General features: G+C 47.3%; 1 protein-coding gene across 4 annotated transcripts in view; it reads left to right on the top strand.

The window, feature by feature from the left end:
• The window catches only part of LOC126517380 (uncharacterized), a 147,965-nt gene extending 123,454 nt beyond the window's left edge, over positions 1 to 24,511 (top strand). For all 4 annotated transcript variants that reach the window (XM_050167092.3, XM_050167094.3, XM_050167093.3 and 1 more), the window contains 4 exons: positions 3,638 to 3,850; positions 10,127 to 10,264; positions 20,700 to 20,869; positions 22,150 to 24,511. In XM_050167092.3, coding sequence (XP_050023049.1) covers positions 3,638 to 3,850; positions 10,127 to 10,264; positions 20,700 to 20,869; positions 22,150 to 22,185 — 557 coding nt within the window. In that variant the 3' untranslated portion in view covers positions 22,186 to 24,511. The remainder of the gene's footprint in view (positions 1 to 3,637; positions 3,851 to 10,126; positions 10,265 to 20,699; positions 20,870 to 22,149) is intronic.
• The last annotated feature ends 299 nt before the right edge of the window (positions 24,512 to 24,810 follow it).

The raw sequence follows: 24,810 nt of genomic DNA, 5'->3' as shown, positions 1-24,810 counted from the left end.
ATGCCATCAGATTACACAGGGTTCAGTGACAACAGACAGCGGATAGGACCATCGTTAACATTCCAGAAACTTCCGGTACATGCAAGCACGCCCCGCGCTGAGTGATAACATTTGTTAGACGGTGAAAGGTGCTCACCCAAAAATGATAAACAAGTCCACGTGTCAATACCCCCCTCTCAAAAAGCATCGTCTCGATGCTACAAACATAAGAGGAGAGCGAAACACAAAAGGACACTTATCAAAGAAGCAAAGTCCAAATTAATGCACTCCAAAAAAAGAAAGTCCAAAGGTCAGCTACGTAAAGTCCTGAAGTTCATTAGCGCTGGTAGAACGGCTTAAGTCGCATAATGTGGACTATATCGGGTCATGAGCGGTGCCGCTGTGATAGCGAAATGCCATCTGGTACGACCTCATAGTCGAGTCCACCAGTGTGTCGGATGATTTTGTAGTGTCCGAAATAGCGGCGTAAAATCTTCTCGCTAAGTCCTTGTTGGTGTATTAGGGTCCAAGCCCAAACACGGTCGCCGGGTTGGCACTTGACGTAGTTCAACGTCGAAGGTTGTAGTGTCGGCTGTGGGTTCTCTGCTGGTTCTTGATCCGCAGGCGGGCGAGCTGTCGGGCTTCTTCAGCACAATGTAGATAGGTGGCGATGTCGACATTTTCTTCGTCGGAGACGTGTGGCAGCATGGCGTCGAAAGTCATTGTCAGGTTCTTGTCATAAACCAGCTTGAACGGCGTGATCTGTGTTGTTTCTTGCACCGCTGTGTTGTAAGAGAACGTTACGTACAGCAGGACGACATCCCAGGTCTTGTGCTCCACGTCAACATACATTGCTAGCATGTCGGTGAAGGCCTTATTCAGGCACTCCGTAAGACCATTCATCTGCGGGTGGTAGGCAGTTGTCCTCCTGTGGCTTGTCTGGCTGTATTGCAGGATGGCTTGGGTGAGCTCTGCTGTAAAGGCCGTTCCTCTGTCGGTGATGAGGACTTCTGGAGCACCATGTCGCAGCAGGATGTTCTCGATGAAAAATTTCAACACTTCGGCTGCGCTGCCTTTCAGTTGAGCTTTAGTTTCAGCGAAGCGGGTGAGATGGTCCGTCGCCATGACGATCCACTTATTTCCGGAAGTTGATGTCGGAAACGGTCCCAGCAAGTCCATCCCGATCTGCTGAAATGGTCGGCAAGGAGGTTTGATTGACTGTAGTAATCCTGCTGGCCTTGCGGTGGTGTCTTGCGTCGCTGATAGTCTCGACATGTCTTGACGTAACGGGTGACGTCGGTGGTCAGACGCGGCAAGTAATACCTTTCCTGTATCCTTGATAGCTGTCCGGGGGAATCTGAGACGTCCAGCGGTCGGATCGTCATGTAGGGTGTGCAGTACTTCTGGACGCAGCGCTGATGGAACAACAAGAAGGTAGCAGGCGCGGACTGGTGAGAAGTTCTTTACAAGCAGGTTGTTTTGTAACGTGAGCAAAGACAATCCGCGCTTAAATACCCTAAGGACTACGTCGGTGTTCCCTCCCGAATACTCGACGAGGTCTTTTAGCTCCGGGTCTGCTCGCTGCAGTTTAGTGAAGTCTTTGGCACTTATTATTCCAAGCAAGGCGTCGTCGTCCTCGTCGTCTTGCGCCGGGGGATCGATCGGGGCACGTGATAAGCAGTCGGCGTCAGAGTGTTTTGTTCCGGGCTTGTGTATTACAGTGACGTCATATTCTTGCAGTCTAGGCTCCACCCCGCCAACCGTTCTGAAGGGTTCTTTAAGTTCGCTAGCCAACACAACGCGTGATGGTTGCTGACGACTTTGAAAGGCCTGCCATAGAGGTAAGGGCGGAATATTGCTGTAGCCCAAATGATGGCGAGGCATTCCTTTTCGGTCGTAGAATAATTGCCTTCCGCTTTTGACAGCGATCGGCTAGCGTAAGCTATCACCTGTTCAAGTCCTTCTTTCCTCTGGACTAGGACGGCACTGAGGCCTAGGCTACTTGCGTTGGTGTGTATTTCTGTACCGGCGTCCTCGTCAGAGTGCACAAGTACCGGCAGCGACTGCATGCTTCTTTTGAGTTCTTGAAATGCGCCGGCCTGCGGCGTTCCCACTTGAACTCGACATCACATTTATTTACATGTGTCAGTGGCTCAGCGATGCGAGAAGTCATTGCCTGTAGTAGGCAGACACGCCAAGGAATCTACGCACTGCATTCTTGTCGACGGGATGCGGGAACTTTGCAGTGGTAGCTGTCTTTTGCGGGTCGGGGCGGACACCACATTTGCTGATGACATGACCTACAAACAGAAGCTCATCGTAAGCGAAGTGGCACTTTTCCGGCTTTAGAGTGAGCCCTGATGGTTTGATGGCCTTTAGTACTGTCGCAAGCTGCCTAAGGTGATTGTCGAAATTTCCGGCAATGACGACGACGTCATTCAAGTAAACAAGACAGGTCTGCCACTTCAGTCCTGCTAACACTGTGTCCATGACGCGCCGGAACATTGCAGGCGCTGAGCGCAGTCTGAATGGCACGACCTTGACCTCATAGAGGCCGTCTGGTGTGATGAAGGTGGTCTTTTTGTGATCTCTCCCATTGACTACTATTTAGCCTTGCATAGCAAATCCAATGTGTCGTCTTATCAGCGGGAGGGGGTGTATGTCCTTCTTAGTGATCTTGTTCGGTTGGCGATAATCGACGCAGAAATGTAGGGTTCCATCCTTTTTCTTCACCAAGACAGCAGGGGGGCTTTTTGATGGCTGGATGATGTCGTCGCACAGCATTTCGTTGATTCAAGCTAGTTTGGCATTTTGAGCCGAACCAATAAACTGGACAAAAATGGCTTGCTCCCGTGCAACACCTCCTCAAGATTGGGAAAAAAAAAGTGCAGCCGTGACACAAGTGTATATGGTACTCCTAGGCAAAGTGAAAAACCAGTTCTAGAGGCCATCACGATGCTGCAGCATAGCAAAAAAAAATTTTAGAAGTCGTAGGAAGTGTGTGGCAGCATCTTCGGAGTAACGCAAGCTGGTGCATCCTCCCAGCAAAAAGTGTGTTCTTTCAAAGGTGCCATCACTGCTCTGCATGTATAGCTGTCACTCTCGGAGAGCTTCAGCAGCACGGGCATTACATTTTCAACTTGTCTCTTTCTCTCTCTCTCTCCTCATTTCTTTTCTTTTTTGAATTATATGTAAATCCAAACCAATTTCAGTTTCGGCTTTGGTACACAGGGATTGTATGTGGCATGACGTCACGGTACAGTGGCTGGCTCCATTCCTGCAATCACTGTAGCTGCCACAGAAGTGCAGCCAACGTTCGATATTCTTCCATTCCATACCCTCGGTATACGAGCACTGGCTGTGATATTCCAATCTCTATGGCATTGCATTGCCGAACGTTAGGCTGCTAGATCAATTCTGGCCCTGGCCGCCGCATTCTGATGGAGGCAAAATGCAAAAAAAATGCTTGTGTGCCCTGCGTTGGGTGCACGTAAAAGAACCTCAGGTGGTCGAAATTAACCCTTACCACGGTGTACCTCGTAATCGGATGGTGGTTTTGCCGTGTAAAATCCCGGAATTTAAGTGCTCAATTCTTTTGAACGTGCAACTGCTGGGAAGGGAACCTTGAAACCTCGTGACCGAGAGTGCGGTTGTGCAGACCTGGGCACGTGGACAACCATGGTGGAGCTGAACCTGGGCACGAACCAGCTGAGCAAGATCCCCGACGACATCCAGTACCTGGTCTGCCTCGAGGTGCTCACCCTCAGCAACAACCTGCTGCGGCGCCTGCCCTCCACCATCGGGAACCTGAACGCACTGCGTGTGCTCGACCTCGAGGAGAACCGCCTGGACAGCCTGCCAAACGAGATCGGTGAGTTGGAAACGCGCAGGGCTTTGCACCGGGGTCGCCGAGAGGAAGCCTGGCGCTGGTGCCTGCACTTCTGACAGAATGGTGCTCGCATGAGAACGATGGAGAGTACACGCATTTGTACTGAGCTTCGTCATTAGGAGGAAGCTTTAGCTGGGGCCCAACTCCGATTCCAGCCATCCAAATACATGTAAAATGCAGAAATGCTTTTCCGGGACGACCCCTGGACCAAATTGAATTAAGATTGTTGAATTTGAGAGAGAAAGTAACATTCTGTGACTGTAGAGAGCGGAGTTTTGATTTCCTGATATAGTGTTAATAATAATTACTGAGAATCAGTAAGTTTTAAAAAATAGAAGGACGAAGTTTACAAATTTGTAGATCTGCACCAAAAACAGATATTGCAGTTCTGTAAACATTGTCCTTAGAGCATCTAAAGTGGACAAATTGGGTGTATTAATTTAGAGCTTACGTGGATATTTTACTATGTTTACAAGACTTTTGCAGAAGTCGTATTCACAAACTAGTAATACATTTCACAGATGTGTATAATATATAAATTTTGTCTGCTTTAAATGTATTGTTAGGTGGAGTAAACAAAATTGTAATTTAATCTTTCATTGGTTAGTTACAGCATTGTAAACTTCAGTTTCATTTCTGAAGTTTTGCGGCATAAACCAATTTTTATTAAAATAAAGAATATCGACAGCCTGAATAAAAAATTCACTTCCTGCAGTCACTAGATTTTATCATTTGCTTTTAATTGCAACGAACCTATTGTGTGTGTGATAGCAAGAAAAATTATTCCTCCTTTCCCATCTGTTTAGATAGAAGGCCCAGAGCTAAAGCTTCCTCTAGAGGCTTTGAATGACCTTGTAGATACCGGTGGTAACCTTTTTTTAAGCTCATTTTTTTATCACTAATAGGTAGCGTTCAAATTGCACCCTCTGCAACGGCTTTCTCAGAGCAGTGGAAGCCAATCTCGAAGGTCATGGGTTTGTGCACCGACAAGCACTGGAAAAGATCATGTGAGCCAGAAGCATATCATTGCTGCCATTTGATGGACATCACCCCACAGACCTTCACATTGTGGCCACTAGAGGGAAATTAGGTGCCCACAGTTCATCCAGAATGGCTGTTCAGCTCACATGGAAATGATGCATGGAGGAAAGAAAAAAAAAATCATGAGCCATTCCAATCTGTGAAGGTGTGTGAACAGCGAAGCTTTGTAGCACACGACAAAAAGGTGACACAGAATGACATAGTACACATTTGTTGCCTTGGTCAGTAGGCATTGTGACGAAAGGCATGCACAGACATTTATTTTTATACATTTGCATTCATTCAGGTTACGCATTCATTATACACATTCGTTATATACATTTGTGTTTTCATTGCGCGATATATTGTGGCAAAGAATTTGAGCCTGAAATCACCAAACCGATTGACTGTGGGCCAGTGCCATCAGTGCCTTAGTAGTTGGCGGGGCAGTATGGGAACGCTGGCATGAGCAGCAATGGAGCCAGTTACGGAAGAATACGACGACAAACGCTCAATCAGTGGCACAAGCCATTGCTGATAATGATAGTTATTGTCGCACGCATGAAAGTTTCAGGGAACCCTAGCGATAAACAGTTTCACTGTCAAGAAATACTCGGGTAGTGCACGAGACGTCGGATGTCCAGCCTCCACAAAGTGACCTCCTCTGGCATAGTTCTGTCTGTGGTGTCGCTTGAAGAATCATTGAAAATGCTCACATTGTACGTTGACTTAGTTAAGGCTGGATATTTACTGCTGCTGCCATGAAACAAGAATTATTGAGGAGGCAAAACAGTGCTTACTCGGGTGTCCCAATAAGGTCACGGCGTCGGGCACGGCGCTGATGCGCCCTCTGTCGTAAGTCAGCTCGCCGAGAAGGCAGAATGCACACAGTGCACTCACCAAAGAGGCTCGCCGGTTCAAGGTCGTTCGGTGGTGATCTACCACAGTGCTTTAGGCACGAATGGGTGTGTTTCTTGCACCTCTTCGCCGGCTCCAATTGCCTTGAAAAATTAACTAAAGAAATGCATCACTTACAGAGCAATTATCTGCGTGATGTATTTGTTTAACGCACCAAATCTATAATGTATGTTTTTTTTTAAACGCAAGATCGAAAGCGATGGCAAACGTTGGAAGTGACAGAACACATTGTCTCATTTTTCTCACCCAAGCAGTGTGCATGTTTGTACCTTCAACGACTGAAGCCTCTGTCTTGGCAATCTTTGTGTACTTCACGGCAGATCCAGCTGGCTTTCTCTTTTTGTGAACAGAAGACAAGTAGCTGGCACAGTGTGGAAATATTGACGGCAAAGCGTCGGGTAACAGGATAGGCCATTTATGTTTGTCTAGAAGGGCTTTGTCACCATGCGCGCCATAATACCGCCGCCTCTCATTGTCGCTCTCCGAAAAGTGGTTCTCGCAAACATAGCCACGAGGCATCAGCACACGATCCTTCCTTGGAATTGTACGAGCCCACAATTCCAACCATACCAGGTCACTCGGAACTTTGAATGTAATTACCGTGTCCTTGCAGGATGCGTAGCCATTGCTGCATTGCGGCACGACGCATTTCCGCCCCGTCCTAGAAAAAGCACGGATGGAAGGCGCTCGCCTTTGTTGCAACGTGAAAGGCGCACGCAACGCCCGAGAAGCCAGCGCCGTCGCTCCAAAGCGGAAGTCTGCGAGAGCTCTAATAGAGAGGGAGAGCATGCATGTCGCAAAAGAAACTGCGACAGCTTGCATGCCCACATTGTGAGCTTTTCCTCCCAAGGTCACCTACGCATGCACTCGCACCACATGTGAGCTAGTGAACTGTAGCGGCCTTGGCAGACATTGTCAGCTCTGGGATTACTACCAGTAGCTCATTTCAAGTGCAGTACGGCATGTAATTGCGGCAGCAGTCATTAATAGCTACTGCTAAAGTGTCCACCACTTCTATTTATTGATGTTACAGAATGAAATCTGGGAAAACTTACAATGTATGAGATACTATCACGATTCCTGTGCACCCCATCCATAAAAGAATGTGCAAGCGATGGCAACGCACCCATGCGTCATCTGTCGTGCTGTGGCGAAAACTGCATTTCCTCCTCGCCCAACCGTGACTTTATCGGGCTGCCCGCACATGCTGTCGCGGCCTAGCAAATTCCTCTCCTCGAATACTTCTTTCTCCCTGGCTGCCTAGTAGACCGCTTACTTCATTTAGCTGTCTACTAATTTGCTATCAGGCGAAACTGGAACTTTTTTTTATTCATCGCAACTTTAGTGTGTTAGGAGCAAATGTTTCTCTAAATGAGAGAAAGCTGCATTTCTGTATGAAAGAATGAGGTGTGCGGTACTGTAGAGAGCTTATTTAACTAGGGCGAATCAGAAAGTCTTTTCCCCTATGTTTTATTAGCCAGAATGAGGTACATACAGGTGACTACGAATATACATACTATTCTACAAACCTTACACTATTTTAGAGCGATAGTTCTACTACTCCAGGTAAAAACCCAGAAAATGCCTGGTTCTGTAAGTCTGTGTTTCAAGCTCAGCCAAGGTGATACTGGGACATAGCCTGCCACTACTGACAGCTGTTGCGTACGCCGCGTGGGAGCCCATATCTCGAAAGCAATCTGCGATGTGTACGAAATGCATTGAGTGCTGGTAGCATTGCACGTGTTGTGCTCTTGACGCTTAGTTTGCATTGAAGCGAGACGCAGCATGGAGGTCAGTTCGCTCGCTGCTCCACAGCAGTGCTGACGGGTCTGAGCAGCGTCTGTATTCTTTCCCAAAGCAAGCACAACCATGCTATTGCTCGACAAACTTAGTTCAACCACGTTCAACTGTGGCAATTTTTTCCACGCAGTCCCCGCATTGGTTCCGACATCTGTCCCATCGCAGCACTAAATTTGAGATGGCCTCGTGGTAGAATCCATCTGGCTAACTGTCGGACTGGTGCCTTGGCATCATCGTTGCATGTGAATCGCTGTCCTGCCAGGAACTTCTTCGGCAGACCAAAAATGTGAAAATCACTAGGGGCAAGGTCCAGTCTGTATGTTGGGTGGTCCAGACTCTCCCAGTTGTTGTCGTTAGTCGGCGACACAAGCTGCCTCACCGAACGCTTGTTGGCGTGGAAGTCTTCACGGCCTTTTGCGAACTCACAACACTGCCACCTCATACTTCTCGAAGTGAGACACCTCTCCCCATACGTGGCCTGCATTTCCCTGGGGATTTCGATGGGCGTTCGTCCCTTGCTGCATAGAAAACGAATCACATTTCATTGATCGTACACTGTAGACGTGTGAAGCACAACTGCCCTCTTCAGCAAGTGACAGCAGCGCCATGCCGTGTCATACTGGCAGATAAGGCCGGGCCGGTCCAAGAAAGGTCCACCGCTGGGAATGGATATGTTCACTTCGCATTTACAGCCGTAATTTGGCTTAAAAGAAAATAGGGGCAAGGACTTTCTGATTCGCCCTCGTAGGATACGGTGAAACTGTGCGCATTATACCCCTGCCAAGCAGGCAAGCAAGTGCACTTACGGGGAGTGCACTTCGGGACCTTGAGTGACACTTTAGGCTATGCGGTGCTAAATGGGAAAACAGAGCACACTCACAAAAAAAAAAAAAAGAAAAGGCGACAGTCTAAGAGCATTTTTTTAAACATGTAGATTAAAAAGAAAAACAAACTTATTCTACATTTCCTGAACAAAAAACGGCAAGATTTTTATTACAAGAGTGTTGCAAGTCAATGCTGGTTAATACGAATGCCTGGCCAATCCAGAACAGCATGGTGGCGTGCAACAAAGTGGCATTTAATCCTGCCAGAACAGAATATGAGCGAGTGCTCTCTTCCAATTATTTCGTTAAAAGCTGTTCAACAACCAAAATGAACTTATGTGTCGTTTTTTATGCATTACATTTTGTACCATTTAAACCGCTGGCGGCGAGGCTACTCACTTGACCAGCAAAGTGCATTCCGTCAACGCTCTCCGACCAGAGTGCACTCTTGTGCAAGTGACGTGAACGCTTGCTCACGACGTTTAGATTTGGCAAAGTGCACTTAAACCGAGTGAAACTCCCCCCGTAAACTTAACTTGCCTGCTTGACAGGGGTATTATAATTGAGAACTTTCTTTTTTCCTTTTTTTTTAATGAAAAACTGGTGCACGTGAAAATCAAGTAAGTATGGCATGCCTTTCTCTGATTGGTGTACATCTGCAGAGGGTTTGTAGAATACACTATGCACTAGCCTGTTATCCCAGTGATTAATTTATGTATTAATTAGGTTTTTCTGCTACCTACACAGGCGTCACAATCGTTGCTAGTGTAGGAAGACAGCATTCTTTTTGTAGTGTAGTGTATAGCTCCACCCAAGTACACGAAGCCATTTTTTATAGCAGAAGTGTACCATGAGAACTACACTTTCTGCATCGCTGTTTCGATGAGTGTAGGTAGCCGACAACAGACAAACAGGCTGCAAGCAAGTGGCACCATTTTGTCTGCGTCTGTCATCACTGTCGGTATAATTACATGGCGACGACAGCAGAGTGCTAGCGTGACAGTGTGTCACAGAGGAAGGCGAGCTAATCTTACAAGAAGGCAAGATTATCTTGCTCGCAAATGCAGGCTGTTTCAGACTCCATGCTGTATTACATGCATGGAAGAGTTGCCTTCATGAGCTTCACATTCGCGAAGCATCTAGCTGCAGTTTGTGTAGATTTGTTGCTGAAAAGGAACTCGTACATTGGCTTTTAGTTTCAGGCCAGAGCATATGAACAGCCAAGGGGGGAAGTGCAAAGTCGGGTGCTTTTTGTCCGCTAACGCAGAAAACGACACGCAGTTCAGTAGATCTGTGCACCTGCCCACGAGGTTTACACAAGCGAAGAGTCAAGACAATCCAATCTGCTTAGCTTCTTTGTTGTAGGTATCCATCTTGCTTGTGGTGGCTGGTGAAGGTTTATAAAAAAAAAGGAGGGGGGACTTTTTCTGTGCACTTGAAATTGAAAACGCTTGCACATTGTTTAAGGCAGTTTCTTCTCTTTCTTTTTTATTTTTTCCCAAGCTGCAGACATCATGGTGCTTTAATCCTGGAAAACGATTTGTCAGAGTCTTGGAAGTCCTTGAAAAGCCTTGCGTTTGTTTCTTCAAAAGCTGTGACAAACCTTGCCATAGTAGCTGTCGTGCCATTAAACTTCAACAACAACACTTGTCTGCAGTTTAATACGCCAGCTCTTGTTGCTCTGGACCACCTGCAGGGCACCTGCGGCAGCTGCAGAAGCTGGTGGTGCAGAGCAACCAGTTGACCAACCTGCCGCGTGCCATCGGCTACCTGAGCAACCTCACCTACCTGAGTGTCGGCGAGAACAACCTGAACCAGATTCCCGAGGAGATTGGTGAGCATCGCCTGGGCTTTGTTCACCATGTATGATCGTCCCCAGCGCTACAGTCGAATCTCAACGTAACGAGCACAGATATGACAAATTGCAAGATTTGACAAAGTCCGTCTAAAATGTTTCTCGCCAATGTCGGCACACAAGGAATGCATGCTTATGGTGAATATTCGATAATATGCGGGTATTATTGTGTTTGATGCCATTTTATTATAACCAGGCTCAACAATGGGTCAGCATGGTCACTCACAAGTACCATTGTCTCATTCACTCAACGCTCATTTCGCAGGCATGCGATAGAGTGTTAGTGAGTTGTGAAGGGCGTAAGTGCCAGTTAACGTGGGTATGAATGAAAGTCAATGATGGTGATTTTTATTGGATGTGAGTGACTGTCGGCAAGTGGGAGCGGACGCCAGTGTAGCACGAGGGGGTGCCGGTAAGTGTAAATGGAAATCACTATGAACAAGAGCGAGTGTTGGTTTGCATCAGTCAGTGCGAGTAGGAATGTGTGTGAGTACCGGTGTGTGACAATACTAGTGAATGAGTACGAGTAAATATCTGCGCATTCTGCTGACCTATGATCTCAAACGTACTGCATCTGTCCTGTGCGTACTGCTGTAGTCGAGCGTCTGATAGGACTAAAGAGAAAAAGTTAGTTTGAGCTGCATTAGCAAACCAGCTTTATACTACACTAGGAAGAAGCCAGTCTTGCCTTGAGAGGAGGGTTAGCAAGCCAGGTGAAAAAACCAAAAAAAAGAACGGCTGACTGCCCCGCTTTGAACTTCTCCCACTAGCTCACCGGGACTTCATGCATTTTGACAGTCTATTCAAGCTTAGTTAACTTATCAGTAAACATAAACTATGAGGGCGAGTCAAATGAGAGTGAGCCAATGCAAATACATGACAAACGGGGTACTTTTTTAAAAGTAGTCTCCATAAGCATTTAGACATTTGTCCCATTGACTAACGAGTCGCGTGATTCCCATCTCAAACTCCTTGGGTTGCTGCTTCAAAAACTCTGTAACTGACTCATTCACGTCATCGTCCGACACAAATCTGGTTCCCTTGAGCTGCTTTTCAGTTGCCCGAAAATGTGAAAGTCACAAGGCGACAGGTCTGGGCTGTGTGGCGGATGTTGCAGTGTTTCCCACTTGAACTTTGCCAGTGTTGTGTTAACCACATCAGCAAAGAGGGGACGGGCATTGTCATGGAACAAGATGACCCCGTTCGTCAGTTTTCAACGTCGTTTGTTCTTGATTGCGACATGCAGCCGATCCAGCCTTTCACAATATTGGAAACGATTGATAGTCTTTCCAGATTTAGTAAATTCGATCAGTAATGGCCCCTGACGATAGAAAAAAAAGAAACCACCGGCACCTTTTCGGCAGAAATGATGGCCTTCGCTTTCTTTGGGGGTGGTGAATTGGAATGTTTCCACTGTAAGCCTTCCCGTCGTGTTTCAGGCTTGTAGTATTGGCATCATGATTCATCCCCGGTCACATTTGCAGACAAGAAGTCGTCACCCTAATTGTGATACCAGATCAGATGAGCGAAGGCAGCGCCGAACCTCTGTCTTCTGGCGCTGGTTCGAAATCTTGGGCATCCATTTGCGCACACAAGAGCCAATAACCGAGAGGGTCATGAATGACGGGTGTGAACCGAACCATGACTGATGGTCACATGCTCTGCCAGTTCATCTATGCTTATCCTTCGTTCTTCTCTAATCTGCTCATCAACCTTTGCAGTTGTGTTGGGAGTGATTGCATAATGGCTTTGGTCGGGCCTTGGATCGTCTTTGCAACTTTCAGGTCCTTCTTTGAACCATTTGCTCCAATGTGTCGCAGTGGCCAGTGAAATGCAACATTCAATGTACCGTATAGTGCGGAATATAGGTCGAGGTTTTTTCAAAAAAAATATTACTAAAATGTCACACCTCGACTTATATACCGGCCCTTGGCACAACCTGAATAGTCGTTTGGCAACATGTAGGAGCGCAGACCTTTCGGCATCCGCATCGTTGTCGCCTCCTTGGTGACCAATGCGGCCCAACATTAACGCGGCCTATGCATTTGGACTGACGCCATCTTCCCTTTTTGTGCAGCAATCATTCCTGGCATTGCTAATTTCCTGACAACCCGCAAAATGAGTACGAGTACTCGACGTCAGTTCACCGTGGCGTTTAAAAAGAAAGTCATCGAATATGCTGGAATGGATGGGAACATGTCCGCCCAGCGACAATTTGGTGTCTCGGAAAAAAGCGTCCGGTACTGGCAAACGCAGAAAGTCAAGCTGTCTGCACCTGCAATGTGCGGAAGACATCCTTTTGCAGGCGCTGCGCAGTGCACCCGGAGATCGAAGACAAGGTGGTGAGTTTCATCCGCGAGCCTCGTGCCAGATCTTTGCCAGTGACAGCGGAACTCATCTGCATCAAAGCTATCGAGATTGCCCGAGAACCTGTACTGCCCAAGGAACAATTCAAGGACTCCATTTACTGGGTTCATCGCTTCATGCGATGCAAGGGATTCACACTTCGACGGCGCACATCAATCTGCCAGAAGCTGCCAGAGGCATACGAGGACAAGCTGGTCGAATTCCAGTGCTTTGTTATCCGTCTCCGGCAGTAGCATGGCTACATGTTGGGACAGATCAGCAACGCTGATAAAACGGCGGTGTGGTTCGACATGCCGTCACCCACCACAGTGTGCGAACGCGGCGCAAAAGAAGTCAAGCTTCTTTCTACGGGAAACGAGCATTCGCGCTTCATGGTGATGCTCGCGTGTACTGCAGACGGCAGAAAGCTGCCCCCATACCACAGTGTAAGAAGTAGCTTAGGTGACTCAGCGGCGCAGGCTGCGCGCTAAGCGGAGGGAAGGCTTGGAGTTCTCCTTTCTCCATGTGTCAAGAGAGGGCGCTGGAAACTAGCGCCCGATAAAGCGCCTTGATAATTTTAAAGTAGCGACACTCTCCTCCTCACGGCGCTTTCCTCCGCAATTCTCCTCGCCCGCTGGCTGCGCACGGTGCGCTTTTCCTACTGGGCTCCCGCGGACGGGTCGCAGGATTCTATGGAGGCGTGTTATTTTGGGCCAGTTGCACGCCCCACTGGGGTTGAAAATTTTGAGAAATGCTAACAACAGCATCGATAATGCTGGAGGCAACGTTTATGAGGAGGTTGGTTTTTTCTTAAAGCCGTATGGAATGGGGTATACCGATGTAAGGGGAGCTTTGAGGCGAGTTCTATACTCCAGACAATTTTTCTGCCTCATGATCAGATGCTTTAGTTCGTGCGTCTGATCTAGTATTGCTTGTGACACGCCCCTTTGTGTGTGGCTTATTAAGCGAAAGCCTTAGACCTCTGTTTCAAGGTCCTGTTGTGAGCTACAGAAAATATCACGTGACCGAAGGCGGGAAGCGAACCAAAGCGTGTGCAGCCGAGTATAAGAGATGCTTAATGATTAGCAAAGTAATGATTGATTAGTGATTGGATTAAGATGAATTTGGGTATATTAAGGAGGGTTAAGGTGGATTAAAGTCGATGAAGGTGTATTATGTGAATGAAGGTTGATTAAGGTGGATAAAGGAGGACTAGGTTGGATTAAGGTCAATGAAGGTGCATTAGGGTAGATGAAGGTGCGTTGATGTGTGCATTAAGGACGATTATAGAGGATTAGGGTGGATTAAAGTGCATGAAGGTGGATTAACATGGATTAAGGTGCATTAAGGAGGATTATGGTCAGCTAGGATGAATTAAAGTGAATGAAGGAGGTTTAGGCTGGACTAAGGTAGATAAATGTGGATTCGGGTGGATTAAGGTGAATTAAGGACGATTATAGTGGATTAGGGTGGATTAAAGTGAGCGAGGTAGCATTAGGGTTGATTAAGGAGAATTAGGGTGCATTAAGGAGGACTTTCGTGGATTATGGTGGATTAAAGTGAATGAAGGTAGACTAAGATCGATGAATGGGGATTCGGTGGATGAATGTGTATTAGGAGGATTATGGTAGACTAACCGGGCTTAATACTCAATGAACCCTAATTCAACTTAGTCCACCCTAATCCACCTTAATGCTCCTTCATCCAGCTTAATACTCCCAATCCACCTTAATACAACCTAATCAACCTACATCGCCCCTAATGCAGCTTAGCCTACCCTATGCAGCATTGCGGGATGCAGCATTACGGGATGCTTTGCTACGAGCTATAAGGAAGACGCCTCAGCTCGCAAACAGCGCTGTTCTTTGTCGGAACAAAGTTCTTTCGGCCAATGTCATGCAGCCACTGCTTCCTGCGCAAGCCGTCACGCTTTCCTTGTGGTATCATAAAAACGGCATAACCATCTTCAGGCTTTTTGCTGCAGTTATATGTGCAAAAGCACGACATAGCGCTAGCACATAGAGCAGGAAACACAGCGTACAACGTTCGCTACGCCGAGCTAAAGCGCCGAGCCAGCCGCGCTCAGGAGGAAAATGGTGCGAACGAAAAAGAAAAGCACAACCAAAATTCAAGATCCGCGCATTTCCAAGGGCAACGGCAGGGAGACCAATCGTCGTGCAGAAAAACGGGGGCAAAACTGGTTGCCGCGGGGGAACGCGCGACTGGCGAGGAGGTCACGCGGCGGCGGCAGAGTTCAAAGAGTGTCGCTACTTTCAAATCATCAAGGGACTTTAGCGCCCGCTGCGTCCACATTGCGCGCGCCGAGATCACTGACCGGTTGCCGCAGTGTCGTCGCCACCTGTTTTCCGCGCACCGTGTTTTGTCAACGCATTTTTCACTTGCCTGTCAGGTACGTCTCATCCTTCGAACTGTTTCATGAGTCTGCATAATGGGAAAGTGTTTCGTACCGTTTTGCAACAGTGGTTACAAGTCTTGCAAACAAAAGTGCTTGCTTTTCAAGCCGCCAAACGAAGAAGCAAGACTTGAAGCGTGGAGATGAGCTATCTTGCAAAGACCGCATACTCCAAAGGATGGATCGAGTTTGTGAAAAACATTTCACATCTCATTTTATTCTGAAGACATGGTCTGCGGAAATTGACGGTCATATCCTGATGTCTGGAACAAGAAGAGCAGGCCTTTCAAAAGATGCTGTGCCGTCAATTTTCGAAGGTGCACCAAGCTACCTCTCCAGGATGATTAAAAGCCCTCGAAAGCAAGTGAGACGGCCAGGGCTTCCCGCGGCTGCTTCTGTGAGTAACCCGAGCAGTGACAACAGCAGCGAGCAACATAGATGTTTCTCCAGCAGGCACCATGGAAACGTCTTCCGACGATACCACTTGGGGCGCAAAGTCCAGTTAGAATGACTCATCTCATTCATTGTTCAAACGGCTTTTCAGTGCAGTATCTTGCATTAGCCTATTACAGCCTTCATGGGCAGCACATCTCATCGACGTAGCAGGAGTGAGGGACGTCGTGTTTATTGACGCTGCGGTGGCACATAGGACAAGCAATGGATCGTCGGTACTGTTTAACAGGAAGGCACTCCATATCAAAAGTGACATGACAGTCCAAGTCTACATCTTAGACAAGTTTATAGACTCTACTGCAGTGGGGGTAAGTCCCTTCGCCACGTCAAACCTTGAAGTTGAATCCATGTTGAAAGTTATAGACAGCACAGATGTGTGCAGGGGAGGGCCAAGTTTAAAGGACTTCCTTGATGTATCCCCTGAATGTGCTTTTGTGGACTCTAAAAAGACCTGGAGACACAACAAATGCCTCTTGGTAAGGCCTTAAGGTGCAATCTGTCGTCTGTGTTCTGGCCTCGCTGACACCCTTAGGATCCACGCTGATCACCAAGCTGCGCGAGCCAAACAGGAAATACCTTTCAAGCGTTTCAGATTGTCGGTGGCGCCTTCCCAGCAACAGAAGCTTTCTGCTTTGCGGCATGCAAGGTCAGCGCTTCAGCGGTCACAAGCACAACTGGCAAAGCGCAACAAGCTGCTATTGGGGCAGTTGCAAGCGGCGATGCAGCAGCTAACAGATTTGCAGGAGCAAGAACTCAGTGAGAAGCTGACGGGACTTGATATACCGCCACCACAGCTGCTTTTGATACAAGAGTGTATATCAGCGGCTAGGTGCGCATCAAAAACAAGCAGACAGTATACAGACGACTGGATTCTGTTGTGCCTTTTGCTGCACATACGAAGCCCGGCCACATACTCTTTTTTGCGAAACAATGACATATTGCCTTTGCCGTGCGTCACCACAGTGAGAAAATATATAAGCATGGTTGGTCAGAAATGTGGATTTAATGAAAACTTCTTCAAAGCTCTCAAGATAAAGGTTGCCGCAAAGACCACGTTCCAGCGGAGGGGAATCCTGATCCTGGACGAAATTCAAGTAAGGAAAGAAATGGCTGTCAACTCGCGGACAATGACATACACTGGCCTTGTTGATCATGGAGAGCAAAATAATCAAAGTAATGAAATGGCAGATCATGGCCTCGTCTTCGCTTTTGCTCCGTTCGGTGAAGCCTACTTGCAGCCAGTAGCCGTGTTTGCATCTAAAGGACCAACTAAGGGGACGCTGCTTTCTCAACTCCTGATCCAGTGCATCATACACCTGGAAAAAGCCAGAGTGTTGGTCAATGGAGTAGTGTGTGATGTTGCATCCACCAACCGCGCGATGTGGAAGCATCTCGACATCACTGGTGCACTGGGTGAAGTCCGTAATTCCTTTGAGCACCCATTGGACAGCTCAAGAAAAGTGTGTGTACTGTCCGACACTCCTCATCTCTTTAAGTGCGTCAGAAACAGGCTTCTGGATTAAAAAGTTCTGAAAAAAGACGGAAAACTGATAAGGTGGTCCTGTTACGATGCCCTGTTTGTTGCGGATGGCAACAACAAAGCAGAGCTAAAGGTGTGCCCCAATATAACATACAATCACGTAAACCCCTCCAAGATGCTGAGGATGGGGGTAAAGCTTGCCACTCAGATATTTAGCAACTCCGTGGCTAAAGGAATTCTTTTCTACGCAAAGAGAGCCGCGCCTCATTTAACTAATGTTGAGCCGACGGTCAAGTTCACGCTGTTTTTTTAATGATCTGTTTGACGCTTTAAACCGGCAGTTCCCCGCAGAAGGCTTAAAACTGGAATGCAAGGATTTCTGTGTTATAGAATCTGCATCCGAATGGCTGGACTTGTGGGAGCAACAGGTCGTGAGCGGTCAAATCCACAAGGACCTTTTTTTGACGCAGCCAACCGCCGAAGGCCTACGCGTGACACTGAAATCTGTGCGCGAACTGTCAAAATACCTGCTGAAGGACTGCGGCTTCAAGTATATATTGACAGCGAAGATGAATCAAGACCCGCTGGAGCGTTTCTTTGGCATAATCCGGCAAGCTGGTGGTCAGAATGAGCACCCAACGTTCCCCACGTTCCTACAGCTGTACCGCATGCTGAGCTTGTATTCTTTGGTAAAACCGCCATAGTTTGGGAATTGTACGGTGCCTGATAAAAGCCAAGCTGCCGTTGTGACTTTGGCTGATATCAGAGAGATATATAAGGGGTCAGCAACGCAACGTGCAGGAAAGTTGCATGAATTGAAGCAAAGGCTTGACGGGCTCATCGATGAAGGAAGCTAGGAGTGTGACGACGTTTTCGATTTAGACGAGCCTGACGCAGACGCAGCTGTAGTAGACTGCATTGTCTACTATGTTACAGGGTTCGTGTCAAGAAAAATTCGCAATGGAACAACCTGCTCCATTTGCAAGGATGCTCTTGAGGGAAAAAAAGGTCTCGCAAATGTGTCCGAAGCTGATCTCGTGAACTGCAAAACCAGGGGCTGGCTCACGCATCCAAATATGCACCTCTTTGACTTCTTCAAATACACTGAAGAAAAGTTCGCTAAGTATGCAGGCCACAGGGATGCATACGACAAAACTACTGATGCCGTGCTGGACAATTTCCACTTCACGTTTCCTTGCTGTATGCACAAAGAAGAAATGCTGGCGAAGTTGCTGCATTACTATATATGCCTACGCATGCGTCAGTACTGCAGGCAGTTGAAGAACAAGCATGATGCAAAAAGAGCCACGACTTGCATAAAATTTCAAAGCTTGTGTAAACACGACCTCTTCAATGAACTGAGCATGAACTTTCTTGCTTTTATGCATTCCGTGTGCTTTCATCGAACATATTGTGACTTCTTCTGTTATCGCTTTTTTACTTAAGATTCTAAAATTCAATCAATGACTGAGAAGAAAAAAACACGTGTTGATGTGATCTTATGCTAAATATGCGGGGAATAGCAAATAGATACGACTGAGGCTTTTGAACGAGTGATGCAAAATAAAGTTGATTAAAATATTACACGCGTCATTAAAAAACATTGTTAGTCTGTATCATCACGCGATTGCGACAGCCCGTGCAATTGCACCAGTAGCTGTTCAAAAGTCCTATAGCATCATGTTAATACCACCGTATTGCTCAGGCCTTATGTCATTCAGGCAGTATATATTTATATGCAGCCTCCACCTAAACTGAACCACAAGCCGGCAATCATTCCTCTGCCTGATTTGTTTCATACTGCATGTGAACTGCAATTTGGGGGATCACGTTGATGCCATCATATTGCTGAGGCCTCGGCTGACGTTATTAAGAAAAAGTAAGTTATATGCAATCTACAGCGAAACGACAACACGGCGGTACCCATCCCTCCGCCTGGTTTGTTTCATACTGCACGTGGATTGCAATTTGGGTGTGAGACTTTGTCGGCACCGTGCAACTCATCATTAACATTGTTCAAGTGCCCAGACCTCACAGTAAGTAAAAACCATTCGAAAGTCGTTGAAAGCTCTGTGTTTAAACGGAAAATTTCAATGCCTTGAGCAAAGTGCTTCTAACACCATGAGCGGGGCGCAGTGACATGGAGTGCGAAAAGCAAAGCCAAAAGGGTGTCAGTTTCTTGCGCCATCTATCGGCGCTCCCTAGAAGCAGAGCTTTACCGTGGCGCGCCCTGTGACAGCATCTTCTCACCTAAGCTACTTCTTACACCGTGCCCCATACATAATCTTCAAGAGGAATACGCTGCCGAAAGGGGCTTTCCTGCGGGACGTTGTCGTTCGCGTGAATGAAAAGGGCTATATGGACGAGGCCCTCATGCTCAATTGGATCAAGACCGTCTAGGATCGGTGACTCGGTCCACTCCTGCGGTGTCCAAGCATGCTCGTCTTGGATGCCTTTCGCGGGCACTTGACCGCAGGTGTGAAGCAGGCACTCCGCGACGGGCGGACGGAGCTTGCCGTCATTCCGGGAGGCATGACGTCAACACTTCAGCAACTGGACGCCGTGCTCAACAAGCCCTTTAAAGACCGTGTCCGTGAACAGTATAATCAGCGGATGGCCGGCGTAATCCCAACGACCCCAACCAGCCGGCTGCGCAGGCCGCCTCTCGCCACTGTGGCCACATGGGTGTCGCATGCTTGGCGCTTGCTGCCCAACGATATAATCGTGCGGGCATTCAAGAAGTGTTGCATTAGCAACTCCTTAGATGGCACCGAGGATGACATGTTGTGGGACGCAGCCAGTGAAAAGCAATCGTCTTCAGACGTGAGTTCAGACAGCTCGAACGAATGAGCAGGTGACGAGTCTGGCGTCACCACTAAATAAAACGAACTTTTGTGCCTTATAATTTTTATGTTGACTTCTTTGCTTCAATGAAAGGGGGTCGACCTATATTCCACCTCGACCTATATTCCGCATTATATGGTATATGGCAGCCATACGGCAACTAATTTCTTTTTGGGAAACACCTTCAGCTGTCAAAAACCTCACGACACCACGCTGTTCAACTTTCGGAGCGCCCATTATGTCACGTAACCATGTTCAACCCATTGTATTAGAGCATTAAAGAACATTTATCCTCACACCTACGTGTAACTTTTATAAATGAGAGATGCCTGTGTGCTACGTGCCTGCCTCGCAGATAATGGACCAAATTATTATTGTGCAAGGTAGATTGGCTCACTTTCATTTGACTTGCCCTCGTACAGTGTGTTCTAAAACAGACAAAGAATGAACTGAGCAAGTTTCGATAACTTTGCGGAGCCACAATGGCCTGGAAAAGAAATGCTTTGAATTCAGTGACATAATACCAAGATTACTGAAGCAGCTGGGATTCCAGCATGAAATTTTAGAAGTTTGGGCTTGAGCTTCATTTTGTCTTCTAGTAATCAATATCTTATGACGAAGTTAACATAAATTGTGTTCTGAACAAAAATACCTTATCTGTCTGAACTGGTTGGTGACCCAGCTATCATGATTTAGCTAATTGGCTGTCACCATGTTTCAGAATATTGTTGTACTCTGTTATTTCCCTTTTCAGCTGGTCTTGTGGCTACAATAAAACACTAGTACATATTTGGCAATGCACTAGCCATAACTCAGTTGAAATTGGAAGGGCGTATAGTGCAATGCAGTACCCTCTGCATGTGGGCTTTCCTGCACAGGAACTCTGGAGAACCTGGAGTCCCTGTACATCAACGACAACCCAAACCTGCACAGCTTGCCCTTCGAGCTGGCCCTGTGCACCAACCTGCAAATCATGAGCATCGAGAACTGCCCCCTGTCGCAGATACCCGCCGAGATTGTCAACGGCGGGCCCTCGCTTGTCATTCAGGTAGGCATTGGTGCTATCTTATCTGTAATGCAGTAAAATCTCATTCATTTGATGCTCGCTAATTAAGAAAATTGCGTAGTTTGGGCTTGCTCTCTGGACTCAGCAACCGTAAGCATTATTTAATGGCATCAAGCTCTCATCAGTTGAGACATACTTGACCTGTCATCATTTAGTTCGGATGACTCCTGGAGCGTGCACTAATGCGTGCTGCAAATGAGCAAAACCGGCACTAGTGTCTACCAAAAGCATGGCAGTACTGTCCGCGTCGCCATAGTCACCAGTGGGAACCATATAGGAAGGACAAGGCACTTCTAATGCGATTAGCATTCTTAGGACACTTCATGCACTACCCAGGGGCTAGCTACACATCTGTCTCTCACCATTGTCTCGCCAACCTGGGCGTAGTCCATGGTCGGATGGTTAATCCCTCGTGCTACTGTGCCAAGGGAACAGTTTGGAACCAACCGTTGGACCGACTTGATTCACTCTGTGTGTGTGTGCCACTTGGTGTGTGCCAGTTTTCAATGAATCTGCTAACCATGTGATACTTAGTATGTGGCACTCTTCAGCGGCAAGAAAATTGTTTAAAATTTCTTCGTTGCTTGGGTGATGTCGAACCCAAGTCGTATACCGTATGTGCTCGCATAATGAATACACTCGCATATTAAGTGCACCCCCAATTTTGCCCCTGAAAATTGTTTTTTGTTTTCCCTCGCATAATAATCGCACCTCCAAATTGACTCCTGTGCAGTCTGACAATCAAACAACCATGCTGTGGTTTTTTGGAGAGGCCAGAACCTTTTGCTCTCACATATCTTCTTAAAGCAGGCTCACTTCATTGCGATGTCCATCGCTGTGTCAGAGATATTTAATAATGATTTCACGTGAGAAACACAGAGGTCACGTAAACGAAATTCTACAGCTAACTTATGTAGGCTGCACGTCCATGCTAGCAGCAGTGGGTGGCACACCGGCATGGGTGGTGGGTGTGATGACTGAGAAGCCGACGGCAAAGCCACAACGAAAAACGCTGGCAGCAAGCGAGCGGTAAGAACAGGCTGTGGCGATTTGAGCCCTTTGGGGCAATAAAATGCATGCATTAGTTTTTTCGGACATTTTCATGGCCCCTAGAGAGTCCGAAAAAATCGGATGTTGACTGTACAAATGCTGCTGTATTTCACACCGTGGGAGAGGGTAGTTTTCTCACCTGTCTTATCCTGCTCTGTGCCTGCGTGCAAACCAGCACCGTCAAGCTGCGTCTGGTTTTGTCTGTCGCGCAGTACCTCAAGATGAAGGGGCCCTACCGGACGCTGTGACATCGATCCAACCCGGAGACCACCCCCTGTGGCCAGTGTCTCCACCACACCGGTGGTAAGAAACGATGGCACCCCTCTGGCCATCTGGCTGCACCAAACGCAAATGGCCTTGCCAGGGCCCGGTGGCACACGCTCTTCGCGGGAGTCTCCCTTGCCACGGTTGCCAGGTGTCTCCGCAACGCCCTGTTGAAGCTCTGAGAGCTCACTTCTGCCAGCAGTGCTTCGCGGCCTCTGCTGCGGCAATGGGCAGCGCAGCGGACTTGCACGATGGACTCTCTGCCGACAACGATCCCTCGCTCGTTAACTTCCCGAACGTGCCAACGGTGACACGCGCCGCGGCCTGCGCGAAGTCGCCGGGATTTCCGCTTGTGGTGCAAAGAGACTGGAGATGTGTGACGATGGTGCGAGCGCGTGTGGGGTTCCAGGTCAGCGATAACCCCCAAACTTTCAAACATCCTGGTGCAAGCATCGCTTTATTGCAGACACCGGTGCAACGAGACAGTGCCGACAGACCAGTGCTTTAAAACACGGGAGAAATACAGTAAGCATCGGATCACACACACGCGCACATTGAGTCAGGCCAGTGGTTTGAAGCACTGGTTCGGTAATAGTTGTTTTGCGTGCTGGTTTGTGGCCAACTCGTGTAGGTGCAAAAAACGGCCCTAACGCCAGCCGACGAATTCATGTGCTGGGAGAAGTAGCGACGTATACCCCAAAAAATGTAAACGCTTTATCGGTGCTGCCAACTTCAGCTGAAGAACAGTGTTCTCATCTCAAAAGATTGTGGAACGGAACGCAGTGCTCAAGTTCGACGAGGTCAACACTGCATGTTGTCATCGCTGGCAGCGACACAGTCGAAGGCTCTCACTTCAGCGTCGGTTTGTTGAAAGTCAGCAGGCCGCCTTCTCTTGTCCATTTTGTCTGTGAGGCATTTTATGACGCTGTCCCTGTTTTTGATCTCGGTGTATGCGCGTAACGGTGGAGCCGATCTCCCAGTTTCAAGAAAGGTTGAGCTGGCCACAAGCACGTGAGCAGGAGCTCTCCAAGAGAAACATTATATGCTTCCATTGAGAAAGGAGGCACGGAAAGTAGAGCTTGCCGTAAGAAGTGGTTTTGGCGTGTTTCCATGGGGTTTTTGCCGAGCAGAAATCAGGAGCCATTTCGTCTTCCGGCCTGTTTAACCGCGGCTTGTTGTTGTCTCAGGTGTTTATTTCTTTGTCATTCTATTTTTTTATCACCGGCAGCAACAAAAGAAAGCTTGGTTTACGAATTGCCAGCATCGCTGCGTGAAGTTTGCCCCGACGTAGGTTTGTAACTTCATGCCGCACCATTGAGCCTTTCTTTCGCTAAGATGTTACAGGAAACGCCTCTTTATTCAGGAATCAGCGATGGCATAAGAAAAATTGAGATTTGAAGCCGGGGAAGGGTTGGAAGATCAAAAGCTTTGCACACGGTTCGCTTCATCTGGAAAGAGAGGATAGTATGTGGAGTAAATTTGCTGGCTTCGCAAAGTTTGGCCTTTTGCATCAGCTGATCGCGGCATCATCTCTCCATTACTCACCCCTGTGCAAGTAAGTGCTGCTAACTTCATTTTTTTTTTTTTTTAATCCTATTTTGCTAGTTTTCAATCACATGTCATCCACTGAACACGATCGTAACATCTTGTGGGTTTGACGGAAGCTTCGTCGGTGAAAAACGTTTCGGTGTATTTTGGCGTTGGAGTTATTGTAGCGTTCACACTATATACTGGACTCTGGACTGCTGTAACGCTCCCCCACGAGGAAGTGACGGACAGCCTGTTTAAACAATGACAACTGCGCCGAGAAAAAATAATGGACGGCAGACAATGTCGCCAAATGTTGAAAACTTGTTCCGCGTGGAGCCAAAGAAAAAAGTGATTCCTTTACTGTTTAAGCAACAATTATTTATATACTCTCGCATTTTAGTAGATTTTCTTCTTGCATTTTTTTTAACTTGGTGCCCAAGCAATGGGAAGTTATTTTTAAGCCCATTTCTTGCTATTATTGCATAGAATCTGTGCGTCTTTTTTTTTGTGAACACTTTTTATGCCATTTTGCGGCTTCCTTTAATATTTTTTTAATTGTAATCATGCTTTTAACTGCGAAACATCCCCTCTCTTCAACGTCAATGTCATCTGTTTACCCTCCCCCCTGCCAGACTTGTGTCCAATGATTCGGTGCTTCTACGATTACACTGAGCGGACTTGCACGCGGTTGTTGATTTTTTTTTTTCTGTTGAGTGGGGATGGTTCACAAAAGGCTGCATTTTTAGCCAATAAAATTGAAGAACATTTATTCTGAAATAATACTTGTGCCTCATTTTGAGCTTCCCAAGACCTGGCTATCTGCTCCCAAGTGTAAAGTCACAATGCCTATCAAAAGCAGGTAAGTAGAAAGTTGTCAAGCTGTAAGTAGTAATAGTGCCAGTACGCGTGCAGTCAACTTCCATTAATTCGACCCTGACGGGACCGACAAAAGCGATATAATTATCTGGAGGGTCGAATTAAACAAGGTGCAGAAGAAACTAAAACACCACCGATTCATTTGGCAGTGTTTGCCCAATTCTAGCAGGCCCCCGAATCAAGTGTGCGCCCACTTTCTTTTG

The sequence above is a fragment of the Dermacentor andersoni genome, chromosome 11 (assembly GCF_023375885.2).
Source record: "Dermacentor andersoni chromosome 11, qqDerAnde1_hic_scaffold, whole genome shotgun sequence".
Classification (NCBI taxonomy): domain Eukaryota; kingdom Metazoa; phylum Arthropoda; class Arachnida; order Ixodida; family Ixodidae; genus Dermacentor; species Dermacentor andersoni.
Note: the sequence above shows the minus strand (reverse complement) of the source record. Positions and strands in the feature narration are given on the sequence as shown.